The 14,277-nt window shown below is 34.1% G+C and overlaps 2 protein-coding genes across 5 annotated transcripts in view; both read right to left on the bottom strand.

Moving 5' to 3' along the window:
* LOC107728128 (phosphatase and actin regulator 1-like) overlaps positions 1 to 6,429 on the bottom strand; it is a 26,900-nt gene extending 20,471 nt beyond the window's left edge. For 2 of the 4 annotated variants that reach the window (XM_016538212.1, XM_016538215.1), the window contains exon 1: positions 6,143 to 6,428. In XM_016538212.1, coding sequence (XP_016393698.1) covers positions 6,143 to 6,266 — 124 coding nt within the window. In that variant the 5' untranslated portion in view covers positions 6,267 to 6,428. Of the gene's footprint in view, positions 1 to 6,142 lie in introns of all 4 variants that reach the window. The other 2 variants (XM_016538214.1, XM_016538213.1) reach the window with 2 other exon arrangements.
* A 6,215-nt stretch (positions 6,430 to 12,644) lies between these two features.
* The window catches only part of LOC107728103 (fibrillin-1), an 18,724-nt gene continuing 17,091 nt past the window's right edge, over positions 12,645 to 14,277 (bottom strand). The window contains exons 16-18 of the mRNA XM_016538183.1: positions 13,757 to 13,907; positions 13,566 to 13,682; positions 12,645 to 12,854 (exon numbers count right to left, since the gene is read on the bottom strand). Of these exons, the coding sequence (XP_016393669.1) occupies positions 12,776 to 12,854; positions 13,566 to 13,682; positions 13,757 to 13,907 (347 nt within the window). The 3' untranslated portion in view covers positions 12,645 to 12,775. The remainder of the gene's footprint in view (positions 12,855 to 13,565; positions 13,683 to 13,756; positions 13,908 to 14,277) is intronic.

Below are 14,277 nucleotides of genomic sequence, written 5' to 3'. Positions count from 1 at the left end.
TGTGTGTGTGTGAGAGAGTGAGTGTGTGTGTGTACGTGTGAGTGTGTGTGTGTGTGTGTGTGTGTGTGTGTGTGTGTGAGAATGAGTGAGTGTGTGTGTGTGTGTGTGTGAATCAGGTGAATCTCACAAAATAAGGTCACATGCAACCCCAAAATAATAATAATAAAAAAACAGCAAATTAACAAAAATTAAGCTTTTTTAGGACCATTAGGATTTTTTGCATTTGCATTCATTATAACTTTACACTCAAATTATCATTACTGCTATAAAAAAAGATGTTAAATAGAAAAAAATGGGGGTTTACGTTGGTCAAAATGGATCAAGGATATCAATACCCATGATATATCTTCTCTCTCCTTTCTAAACGAATATATTGAAATTAGGTCTAAAAACAGAATATAAAACATATATAAAATAAAATATTTTGGGGTGAAATGTGACCTTTCTGTTGTTTATTGTGTATATTTTCTTTACTGTCTTTTTATTTTTATTTATTTACTTTATATATTTATCTTTATTTCCCTCTTGATTTTTGTATTTTGCCTTGGTTTTGTAAAAAGTTATTTGGAAAAATGTATGGAAAAGCAATGATGTGAAATTATCTTATGCACTATATGTGACTTTTCCAAACAAATAATAACAATAAAAAATAAGAAAGAAAGAATGAATGAATTAATGATGTTAAATGGTGTACAATAAAACTGTATTTCATTAGAGAATCACTAATAAGTATTAAAAAAAATGCAAAACATCTGGACACATCTGGTGGGAATATGCAAAAATAAAAAAAGTCCTTTATGCAAAATCATATATTACCTTTTTTGGGTTAAAATGTGACCTGGATACATATTGAATACATTTACCCAATTACCTAATATTTGTTTCTGGGAAAACTTCAATTAAGCTTCATTTACCAAATGACTGCAAATGCAGACTAATTTCAGTAAATGACTAAAGCACAAAGTGAATGATGGTCATGATGATCTGAACAGCCGTGCAGCAGAAGCAGTGTTTTGTAACTCATCCTTCTGCTACAGAAGTCAGCTTGACGCATAGACAAACAGTTTAATCCATGATGTTATGCAACTGTATCCCTGTAACACGCACACACACACACACACACACATACAGCAGTAATACATCAGACATTCTAACACATGGTTCAGTGATTGGCTCATTCTGAGCAGATACACACACAAGATGTAGGGACGAGGCTGCAGGCGATGTGTGTGTGTGTGTGTGTGTGTGTGTGAGAGTATCGGATGAGTGTGTGTGTGTGTGTGTGTCTATGTGTGTATGTGTGTGTGTGTGTGTGTCTATGTGTGTATGTGTGTGTGTGTGTGTGTCTATGTGTGTATGTGTGTGTGTGTGTGTGTCTATGTGTGTATGTGTGTGTGTGTGTGTGTCTATGTGTGTATGTGTGTGTGTGTGTGTGTCTATGTGTGTATGTGTGTGTGTGTGTGTGTCTATGTGTGTATGTGTGTGTGTGAGTGAGTATCAGATGAGTGTGAGTGTGTGTGAGTGAGTGAGAGTATCAGATGAGTGTGTGTGTGTGTGTGTGTATGTGTGTGTGTGTGTGTGAGAGAGTATCAGATGAGTGTGTGTTGTGTCTGGACTCTCACAGCATATTGATCCATCAGCTCATTCAACCACAAGAACAACAGCAAAATATACTGTAGTAACACTTCAGCAGGGTTGTTATTTTAACTGAAACTAAAAACATTTTTTAATTGAAAAAAAGCTGAAATAAATTAAAATATTAGATGAAAAACTTAAACTTAAGAAACTAAAATTACTAAAACTAAAACTGACATAAAATAATAAAGCTAAATAGAATAGATATTTATATTTTCAGTTTAATTTAAATGTAAGTTTGATTAATTTTGTTGTGCTTTTACAAAAATGTATTACTATTTAGCTTTCATTTAATTTAATTTAATTTTAAGTTTCTTAATTTAAGTTTTTCATCTAATATTTTATTTTATTTTAGCTTTATTTCAATTAACGATAATAATTTTGAATAGTTTTAGTTTAACAATAACAACACTGGTCAACAAATCATAAAAATATAACAAAAAATAAATAAATAAAAATAAAATGACAAGCACACAACAAAATTACTTAAACCCAAACTAAAACTAAAATTAAAAACTAAAATTAAAACTAAAGTTAAATTGAAAATGTTATAATAAACTGAAAATATAAAAATAAAAGCTAATTCAAAATAAATACTATAATAGTATAGGAAATAATACTTTACTAAAGAACATTGAGTGACTGGACATGACTGTGATTTATTGACCAGTGCTGTTATAAACTAAAACTATTAAAAATAGTTTTCATTCAATTGAAATAAATCTGTAAACTAATATAATAATCGATGAAAAACTTAAATTTAAAAAACTAAAATAAAAATTAGAAATGTTGCCTCAGCAACATAAAATAAGTAGAAATTGAAATGCTAAAATTACTAAAACTAAAATAAAAATGAATTAAAGCTAAATCGAAATATACATTAAAAAGGGACACAACAAAATTATTTAAACTTACATTTAAATTAAACTGAAAACAAATATATAACAGCTAATTCAAAATATTAATAAATACTATAATAATATAGAAATAATACTTCACTGAATATGATCATGAGCGACTTAACATGAGATTTTCAAACATAAAGTTTGTAAAATGTAAAAATAAATAGTGGTTGACCGATATATCGGCCGATATTTGGCATTTTTCAAATTTCGGCATCGGCCGATAAGTTTTTCTGCCGTCAGCATTCAGCAAATACGCATTTATATCATTTAAACAAATCTTTGAATGACTAATGAACATCTAAAATACTTTGTCATCTAAAGTATAAGTATGTTTATTTTACATATTTATTTTTTAATCCATTGTCAAATGATTTCAAATTTCTTAAATATTAATTCAAATTAAAAACAAATTATATCGGCTTTATATCGGCCACCCTGCTTTCCAAGATATCGGCATCGGCTGTCAAAAAACCAATATCGGTCGACCACTAAAAATAAACATCACATCCACAACTCAGATGATCTATCAAATAAAGTTTGAATGCAATGGTTTGAAATGTAATTGAAGGTCTGAACGTTTGAGGAGCATCAGCACTGATCTGCCCTAAAAGTTGCAACACATTCTCACCCCCAACTCTTTTTGACACCCAGGGTCCTCCACTGCTTCAAATAAGAAACCTTTGGCGTCAATATGCAGACTCGAAAGGCATTGGGAATTTTATCATCATGATTAAACTATATATTGGGTAATGATTTTGCCATTATTGCATATATGTTAGGGTGTGATTTTTCAATGTAAACAGTCACAATTTTATTTACATTACACTATTTACACATTTATGAGCACATAACCCTACCCCTAAACCTAAGCATTTGTTGATATAAAACACAGGATATAGCAGGCAGATGCATCTAGTCACAGTTTCAAGTCTTCCGAGGCAAAACGATCACCGTCTCCATCCGCCGTGACTGTACTTTTATTTGCCTGTACCTGTTTTATATTGTTCAGAAGTGTGTAGGTTTAGGATAGGGGTGGGGTTAGGTGCTCCAAAATATCTATGAAAGAATACATTTATATAAAATGATTTCTATTTTGACAAATGCATGCAAACCATTAAATGCATCTTGATCGATGCATAAGGCAAACGACTGAAAGCCATGGAGGACCCCGAGCGTCAAAGTTTCTCCAAATCTGATGAAGAAACAAACTCATCTACATCTGGGATGACCTGAGGGTGAGGATATTTTTAACAAATGTTCATTTTTGGCAGAACTATTCCTATTAAAAAGCAACTGCAGGATTTGAGATCTGTGATGGAGATGTTCAGCTGTTGAATTCTGCTCAGCTCCTCACACAATATAATGCACGAGTCCTACAGATGAGTTATAGAGCTTAAATAGAGTATTAATCACCACCTGCTTTCACTGCATGGAAAATAAAGCTCATCCATTCTGCCTAAACATCTCCTTTAGTGTATTATTAATCCAGTCATACAGGCTTGGACTGAGATGAGAGTGACAGAACTGAAGATCTGAAATATAATGCCGCTAATATAAAGATCCAGCAGATGAACTAGTGAGGTCACGTCTTGAGATCCTCAACCTCCTTCAGATGAGCGCATTGAACCGCATGACTCACCGCATCAACAATAAGGCAAACGACTGAAAGCCATGGAGGACCCCGAGCGTCAAAGAGCGACGCCAAGGGGTCCTGACCAAGCGTCAATATGTGACGAGTTGGGAGTGAGAACGTGTTGGAAAACACTAATGAGATGAAACAGAAACAACACACACACTTTACACTTGCAGCGCTGGCAAGATTCATTGTGACGGGAAAACCAGCCGCTCCACTATAACGTCATCACACTCACACTGGAGTAATCAGTGATGTCACAATAACACGCTAGAAAAACATGCACTTAGTACTAAAATGACTAAAATTGTGCAGATTTCTCTCCCGATTCAGACCAGACCACTTTCTCACTGGAGGAAGCGTTATTACGAATTATAGACTCGTATTTAGGGATATGCCGGTATCAAAGTGTGTGTGTGTGTGTGTGTGTGTGTGTGTTTCCCCTTCACAAACAAACATCTGCATCTCCAAAACACACCTCCGGAGCAGCTCTAGCACTTAGAAAACCACGGTACCATGGTCATTTTTATAGTACTATGGAGTACCATGTAAATACTGTAGTGTATGGGTATGGTAATCATCCAATGCCATGGTAATACCATGTTTGGTACTTTATCAAAGTGCATTTACCATGGTATTCTTTGAGTACTGAGATATTTGCTCATGTCTATATGTTAATCACTACACCATGGTAATATCATGGTATTCTCTATAGTATTTGAGTAAATATTGTAGTATATAGATATGGTAATCATTTTTGGACATTTACCATGGCAATATTGGGATTCTTCGAAGTAGCTTGGAGTAAATACTGTAAATAATATGGTATATGTCAATTCACCATGGTATTTTTGAAGTAGCTTGGAGTACTATGTAAATATAATGGCATATGTACATTTGTTACCATATTTAAGTACATATACCATTGTATTCCTTAAGTACTGTGATTTTTTTGGACACATTACCATGGTATTCTGGAACACCATGTAAATAGTACTATATGGATACGGTCAGTAATCATCAAGCACCATGGTATTACCATGTTTTGGACATTTACCGTGATAATACTCAGGATTCTTTCAAGTAGCATGGAGTAAATACGGTAAATAACATGGTATATGTCATTGCACCACGGTATTTTTGAAGTAGCTTGGAGTTCTGTGTACATAAAATGCCACATGTACATTTGGTACCATATTAAAACACATGTACCATGGTATTCTTTAAGTACTATGATATTGGGTCATGTCTAATCATTTAGTGCCATAGTATTTCTTTTTAGCACACTTTACCATGGTATTCTTCAAAGTACTTAGGAGTAACATGTAAATAGTACCATATGGATATATCAATCATCCAGTACCATGGTAATACCATGTTTTTGGACATATACAATGGTAATATTGGATTCTTTGAAGTACCTTGGTGTAAATATAGTGTAAATAAGCAGTATGTAAATATAGTGTATTTGGCAACTTATCAGCGTGAACATACCATGGTATTCTTTACGTACTGTAATATTTGTCTAATAATCACTCAGTACCATAGTATTACTGTTTTTGGACACAGTATAATGAGCCAGTGCCATGGTAATAACATGTTTTTAGACATGTACCATGGTAATATTGGAATTCTTTTGAAGTACTTTGGAGTAAATACCTCAATGGTATGCACAAATTTTTATTTTTGACATTTTTGAAAGCTATATTGTAATCATTTAGTACCATATCAAAATGCATATACAATGGTATTCTTTAAGTACTGTCATGTCTACATGTTAGTCGCTCAGTATTAACATTTTGGACACTAATATGGTAAAGCACGTGTTTTTAGACATTTGGTACCAGTGTAATATCATGGTACTCTTGGAGTGCCATGCTGCTGCCATCCAATAATCATTCAGTACCATGGTATATATGATAGTAGCATGGTATTTTACCACAGTACAGCAGTGTACACCCACACTCACCTGTCTGTAGTGTGTAGGACAGCCTGGTTTCGGTCAGGTACGGTGTGTCGCTCTTGGATCGGGCTCTTCTGATGGGCCGCCGGTCCACATCCTCCTGCTCGGGCGCCGCCGCCGCCGCCGCCATCAGAGCCGCGGGACCCCCGGTGCAGCCCCGTTAACGGCGAGGGACAGTCACGGTAGAGACGCGGAAGAGCGCGAGCGGGGGGAAGGATGGAGACTCCTCCTCACTCCGTTAACCGATCAACCGACTCGACACACGCGAAACAGAAGCGCGCAGACCGTCAATCGCATCCCGCCCTGATGATGCAGCACACGGACGAACGGAAACATCCAGAGCGCGTGGAACCGTTACGAACCGGGATGACGTGCTCGGCACGGAGAATCTGCACCGATGCGGCGGAGAGCGAGCGTCCCTCACGCGTTGCACGCGCCGGATCTCATGACACACGCATGTAGATGTAGTAAACACCGGGGAAACGGCACCGATCTCCGTGCAGCTGTGGTATCATCAGCGCTGATCATTGATCCGGAGCTCTTCACCTGTCTACGGTTCCGAGCTGACTCATACTGAACCATACAATAGAAGCTGACTCAAATTCACACGGTTTTCCATTGCAAACTACAATACAAATACAGAAATGTACAAACATAAAACAGAGGAGCAAACTTAAATGCATGATAAGATAAAAATGCAAAATAAAAATGCATATAAAACAGAAACTATACATTTTGCATGTTGTTAGTTTGCATGGTTAATCATTAATTTCAGTGTGCTTTTATACAAATTGTTTTATGTCATTTGGAAATATTATTAAATGTAATTAATGTAATGTCAATCCACTTTTGAAAATACATTTGTTAAAGACATATAAAACTTACGTATGTTTTTAAGAGTTAAAATGCAAAAATTTGTTTTAAGCGACCTGTCTAAATCTACGTACCAACGCTGACTCGACCAATGGCGTGTGTCGGGGGCGGAGTTATCTGATTGTTCGACCAATGGCCGACGGGGGGCGTGTTCGTAAAGCTGATGGGCGATACCACTTATTTTGTTTTCGATACGATACCGATACATTCAAAGGACAGTATCGCCGATACCCCTAAACTTAACTTTTAAATTATTAAACTTATTAAATTATTAAGAGAAATTATACACATTTAACATTATATTTGAAAGGCATTTAACATTCAAAACGACTTAATTGCAGTTTATTAAATTATATTTTTATTTACGTGTGATTTAAATATGTTTACTGTAGTGTAACCATGGAAATCTACAAATACTATGGTCACTGTATAGTAAAACCATGGTTCATTTTCATAAGGGACTGCCAGTTGCACCCGTAAAATGCAACCATTTTATTCTGACAGTGTATGATTTATAATAAACAATAGTTACAGAATAAAACCTGATCAATATGAACTTTAACGTTCAATTTAAATAAATGTAATTGCACAAACTATAGGCTACAATTTCAATTTGTTTATTGTGAAATAACTCAAACATATGTTTTTCTGTCCTCTGATAAGAAGAAATGCGTACATAATTAATTCTATAAAAGCATTTAACAGACTTTCAGAAATATACTCAGACATTTCACCTTTATTACTTATAATTGACGAATTCTAATGTTAATATTACTAAATTAAATATTAATATTATGAAACTGATTTGTGTAATTTTATCAAACACCTAAACTATAACAGAATGTTTATGCTGCTGTTTTATGATGATAAAAGAAAGAAAAAAGCTAATGTGCTACATAATAGGATTAGGAACAACCCAAGTTCAGATTCATCTGTATATGAATTTGTGCATTCATTAAACTTATTTAAATGCTCTTTTGTGGTTCACCGACTGTTTCTCCGGTGTGTGTGTGTGTGTGTGTGTGTGTAATGCATGTCTGAAAAGGTCACACTACCTGAAGTGGCAGCAGGTCCGTGAATGTGTGTGATCTCCACTGAACCCAACACACACACCCTGATCCTCCAACAACCTCCTGCTGTACAACAACCTCACAGACTGCACACACACACACAAATGCACACATTAACACTGTCTCTGAGTGTTTGCCTTTGGGAAAAAATATATCACAATATATCCCATTACAATGTAATTGTGATGATTTACATTCATGCATTTGTTGACTTGCATTACATTCAAAATATCCATTGTTTTTCATCAGTTCATGCAATCACTGGGAATCGAACCCATGATCTTAGCATTGCAAGTGCCATGATACTGTTTGAGCTACAGGAATTTGTGATATTTAGATGAAACAGAAACATTTGGAGTTAGAGAAGTTATTTTATAGCATAACACAACGGTTGTTATTTAACTAAAACTAAATCCATTAAAAAACATTTATTACAAATAAAATTACAAAAACATTTTATTACAATAAATGTTAACTGAAATAAAATATAAAAAAAACAAACTTAAACTTATTTTATTTCATCTAGTTACCATGGCAACATTCCTTATTTTCATTTAGTTTAAGTAGATGTACTAAAATAACTCAACCTAAAATAAAAACTAATAGAAATAACTATATAGACATATTTAAAAGTTTTATAGTAAGTTTTTAAAAGACATATTTAAAAAAATAAAAACAAATAAAAAATACTAAAACTTTAACTAAAATGACAATAGAAAATAACTATTGAAATATAATTTAAGATATTAATACAAACTATAATAGCATCTCACACTATATTACAAGCTAAACAGAGTCGGATAAATAAAATTAGTTCTATCAATTAAGTTTGTGTCGTTCCAAACCCATACAAAGAAATTGTTCAATGTTTGATACTTTTATGGTGTTTTTATGTTTTTCCCTTTTTGCACATAATTATTTTTCACTGTAAAAGAGCAGCTTGGACATTCTGTCTAACGTCTCCTTTTGTGTTCCTTAGAAGACAGAAATTCATACAAGTTTGTAATGAAATGGGGGTGAATTTGTATATTAAGGCACCAAGACGCCACCTCCTGAACACACACACACACATTTAAAAAATACATATTAATTGTACACATTAAATAATGTTTGATCGCCCCTTTGCAGTTGTGTGGGAATACAGAATTTATTCCATTCCAATTAATTACATGTATTATTAAAAATAATAATATTAAATATTCAATAACCATATTACGAAACAATACTTAAATATAAATCATATTATTTAACAACAAAAATTATAAATATAATCATGTTATTAAACAGTGCTTCTCCAGGAACTTCAAAAACGGCTCAATAAGATTTTATGTTTTATAATGTGTTTTATGGAAGATTGTTTCTGCTGTGAAAAACAAGGTAATTGCACCATTTTATATCACAGTTCTGACTTCTTTTTTTTTCAGAATTGTGAGAAAAAAGTAAAAATTGTGAGATATAAACTCTGAACTGCAGGAAAAGGTCAGAATTGTGAGATATGAACTGAGATTCACAAGAAAAACACTCTTAATGGTGAGATATAAACCCAGATGTGCAAGAAAAACGTCAGAATTGTGATGTAAATTCAGGTTTACAAAAAAAAAAAAAGTCCAAATTGTAAGATATAAACTGAGATTCACAAGAAAAAAAGTCTTAATCGTGAGATATAACTCAGAATTGAGAGGAAAAAAGAGCACAAATTGTGAAATATAAACTCAGTATTGCAAGAAAAAAAGTCAGAATTGTGAGATAAAAAGTCGCAATAACCTTTTTTTTTTATCCCGTGGTAGAAATAAGCTTCTATAGTTTTGGCACGTTTGCTCACCAGCAAAATCATTATGAATATATTGTGTATGTATTGTCCCGTGCCTGTAGGGTTGCCGGGGTTACTGATGTAAATCGCCATTGGAAAGCACCGCCCTCTCGGAGCCTGTTTAGCTCCGCCCTCTCCACGCTCCACCCACTCTGCTATTGCAGCTGATAGGTCACCGGAACCACACCCATCCCCTCCAGGGGGCGTGTCAGAGTGTGAGGGGCGGGGTCTGGTATCATAACCGTAGACACGCCCTCTGATTGACACAGCAGCCGCAGCATCACCTGCATTCGGTTTGGTAAAGATATACTCCTGATTAACTTGATCATTCATCAAGGCCATCAGCAGCAGATCTTTATTCCACAATAAAAAGGTTTTATGAATTGAAACATGCGCCTAATCACTCACAGCCGAAGTTATAAATGATAAATTAATGATTTTGTATTGTACCATCAAAGCTCTCTGGGTGTCAACAGTGATGAAGACTTGCTCTGGACTGGTCAGGACGTCTCCGTCCCGCGGAGAAATTAACTTTGCTATAGTGTTTCTCAGTGTTGGAGGTAACGCATTACAAGTAACGCGAGTTACTATATTTCATATATACATATTTATATAATATGTAATATATAACAATATATACTATTTATACAAAATATTTATATACAGTATATTGTATAAACTACATTAAATATAAAATCAACTAGAAATTATAAAATTAAAATATAAAATGAATATATATATAATCTCACAAAAAAATGTAAAATTTATATATGCACTGACATTTTCCCACAAACACACAGAGACACCATTGTGTTCACATTCACAATAAAACCAGCAACGTGCATTAAGAAAGTCAATAGAGCCTGCTTTCATACGAGTATAACGGGACGAGCTGTTCCACAAAATCAAAGTGCAGGTCACATTGTGCTCATTTGTAATTCAGTCAGTGATCATATATATTCAATATATCACTTATTTAAGCAACAATGAACAACCCATCGGACCTGTCTAACGAAGGTTATCGGCTTGATTCCAGCATTATGAGAGTCTCCAGAACTCAAATCCAGAGCCTTCTTAAAGGACAAGTTCATATGCAGCCCCTGCAATAATAGAGATGTGACGTTAATGAAGCTTAAAATCTACGTTTCCACAAAATACAATTCTTAAAGAAGAAGTAGAAGAAGAAGAATGCATTTTTCCTATCCTATGTTTTAACTTAAAAATGCATTTTTTATTTTATTTGTATTTTTTATCTGAGCTGCTCTTCACATTCGGTTTATTGCTCTATACTCTTACTGGACCAAAAAAGATTTGGTGTATGATTTACTCTCTCAGAAATTTGACAAATAATTACAAAGAGTAAGTAACACATTGGATTAAATGTGAAATTTTAAAGTAGAAAGACCGAAATAATAATACATACTCCAAAAATCTTTATTTATTAGACTCATTTGTGTGTAATTTTACTAGATAAAGTTAATAAAATAAATGAATAACTATTATTATTACCATTATAAATACTACCTATAATTTTAATATTAAAATGATCATCATCATCATCATTATTAATTATTAACTTATTATTAATTGGATTTTAGGATGAACATCTAAAAGTTGATACTGAAATGAACTCTAAGTCATCAGAAGTATAAAATAATAATATCTGTTTATGTCTAGATGCATTTAAATTGTGACTGTGCCTCAGATGCAATCAACTGAAACTCTGTTTACAAAAGTGTGACCCAAGTGGCCCATATATTTATCCCATTAGGTCAGCATCAGGTCAATGTATCATGGCACTTTATGTATTAGAGAAATCTAGCACAAACGATTGTTCAGCCAAATACAGCAAAATCTAACACTTCGCACATTCCAGCCTTGATATGCATAATCCATACTGTATGTAACATAAACACCCATATGTACATAACTAATATTAAATGAAGAAGCATCAATATTTAAACAAAAAATTATTAGATTACAAAGAGATTTAAAAAAAAAAAAAAAATGTTAACAAAAAAATATTTGACTGTAAATGCATGATAGAAACAATAAAAAATTGGGTCACACTTTATTTTCAAGTCCAAGTCTTACTATTATCTAAGACATTTCCCTCAATAAATTTGCTGCTTATTAATAGTTAGTAAGGTAGTTAAGTAAGGGATCTAAAATATGGTCATGCAGAATGAGCATTAATATGTGCTTTATAAGTACTAATAATCAGCCAATATGCTAGTAATATGCATGCTAATAAGAAACTAGTTAATAGTGCAAATCAGTCCCTAAAGTGTTACCTAAAATTTCCCTAAAAAAAGCTTTTCTTTCCAAATTTTTTTTTACAAAGTTTCACAATACAATTTCCCTGTATCTTACAGTAAGAGATTTTTACTGTATCTTTTTGCATTCTTTTTCAGTTTAAATCACGATAACGTGTTTACATGACTATTTAATGTGTATTAATTCACCTGCTCTTCCTCAGCTGATGGTGGTCTGGTTATTTTCTGCAGATCAGACATGTCTTTAGATGCTGTCTGTCGGCAAACAGCTCGGCGTGTCTCTCCTCTCATGCAAATTATGACTGCATTAACTTACTGTGCTCCGTGAGTCCCTGTAACTCTCAGGCATATTTCATATAGCACGTATATATAAGCAGAAATGATGCACAATGCACCTTCCTTTGGTAGTTTCAGTATAAATGGTTAAACATTTGCAAAGCAGTTCAAAGAGGATCACACGATCATGTAAATAAGTCACCAAAATACCTTTATTAGTCTGTAACAATACACATGCACAATGTGCAAAAGCCAGTATACACAATCATATAATATGCACTGAGTGAGTGTGTCTGTTAAGTGTTTGGGAGCATTACAATAGACTTGATGTTGTTCATCTTGCTGTTTTCTCGGGACACTGGATTTTGTAGCCCACTCTATACGCCTGCAGATACACACGCGCCTGATTTATCCTACAACCACAGAAAACACATCCAATTCTTCAAAAGTGACAGGAAAGACATTTGAAATGCTAGAAAAGATTTCTATTTGAAATAAATGCTGTTCTTTTGAACTTTCTATTCATCTGTGAATCCTAAAAAAATTTAATGTATCACCGTTTCCACAAAAATATTGGACAGCACTACTGTTTTCAACATTGATAATAATCAGAAATGTTTGTTGAGCAGCAAATCAGTATATTAGAATGATTTCTGAAGATCATGTGACACTGAAGACTGGAGTAATGATGCTGAAAATACAGATTTGATCACAGAAATAAATTACAGTTTAACAGATATTCACATAGGAAACAGTTCACTTAAATTGTAATAATATTTCACAATTTTTTACTGTATTTTTGATCAGCCTTGGTGAGCAGAAGAGCCTCAAAATGCATAAAAATGAATAGGGCTTGAGATAAAAATGGCACCAAAATACCAAGAAATTCAAGATACGGGGCTAAAAATTCATCTAAATTTAATTACAAATTAAAAAGGATCTAAATTTGAAGTGAAGCGTGAAAGTGAACGAAAAGTGTCGATTATAGCATTACATTCAGATCTGCTCACATTGCATCAAAGATTTATTTTTACATGTTTTGGCAGCATTGAGCATTATTACTGATTTAACATTACTCGTACTGTGACAGATTCTGTTGATTTGTGTGTGTGTGTGTGTTCGACCTGTATTTAGTACAGAGCTGGACTCCCAGCGGTCCGCAGCGGTCCACGTAACTCTCCCGAAAGCCTTTCCGCACGGCGCGGGCCATACTGACCACCGTAGTCACGACGGGACACACGCTGAAACAGAGAAGGATGCTGCTGCTCTTTAATTCGCTAACATGAGGAGTGTGTGTGAGTGTGCGTTCTCTTACAGTTTCTCACAGCGTATGCCGCTCGTCCCCGTCACACACACACAGGTGTTCAGAGGCCCGCAGACGCCACCATGCTGACAGGGAGGAACACACGGCGTAGTGACGGCTACACACACACACACACACACACACACAATTACATGAACACAAACTACACAGAATAATGCTCACAGGAATCACTGCAAACTCAACTAAACAGAATCCGAACTGAACAGAAGAATCACTGCAGCCTTGATATCTGCTTACCAATAAAGTAAAAGAAATAACATTTTAGAAATAACAAGTTGATTCACAAATGTTACCCAACTAAAGCCTTTCTTAGGAAATAAAAAGTCAGACATTGAAGTGAGTTGCAGTTTTTGTCATTCTTCTGAAGAAGACTTCATTCATTTGTTTTGGCAATGCTCCTACACAGAACAATTTTGGTCAGACTTTTTAGTGTTTATTCAATCTTTTGTAAGTGACTTCTCTTTTTGTTTTAATGATGCTTTCTTTGGATTGTTTGACGATTCAAAAGAGAA

Source organism: Sinocyclocheilus rhinocerous, unplaced genomic scaffold (genome assembly GCF_001515625.1).
Source record: "Sinocyclocheilus rhinocerous isolate Xijiao unplaced genomic scaffold, SAMN03320098_v1.1 scaffold936, whole genome shotgun sequence".
Taxonomy (NCBI): Eukaryota; Metazoa; Chordata; class Actinopteri; order Cypriniformes; family Cyprinidae; genus Sinocyclocheilus; species Sinocyclocheilus rhinocerous.
Note: the sequence above shows the minus strand (reverse complement) of the source record. Positions and strands in the feature narration are given on the sequence as shown.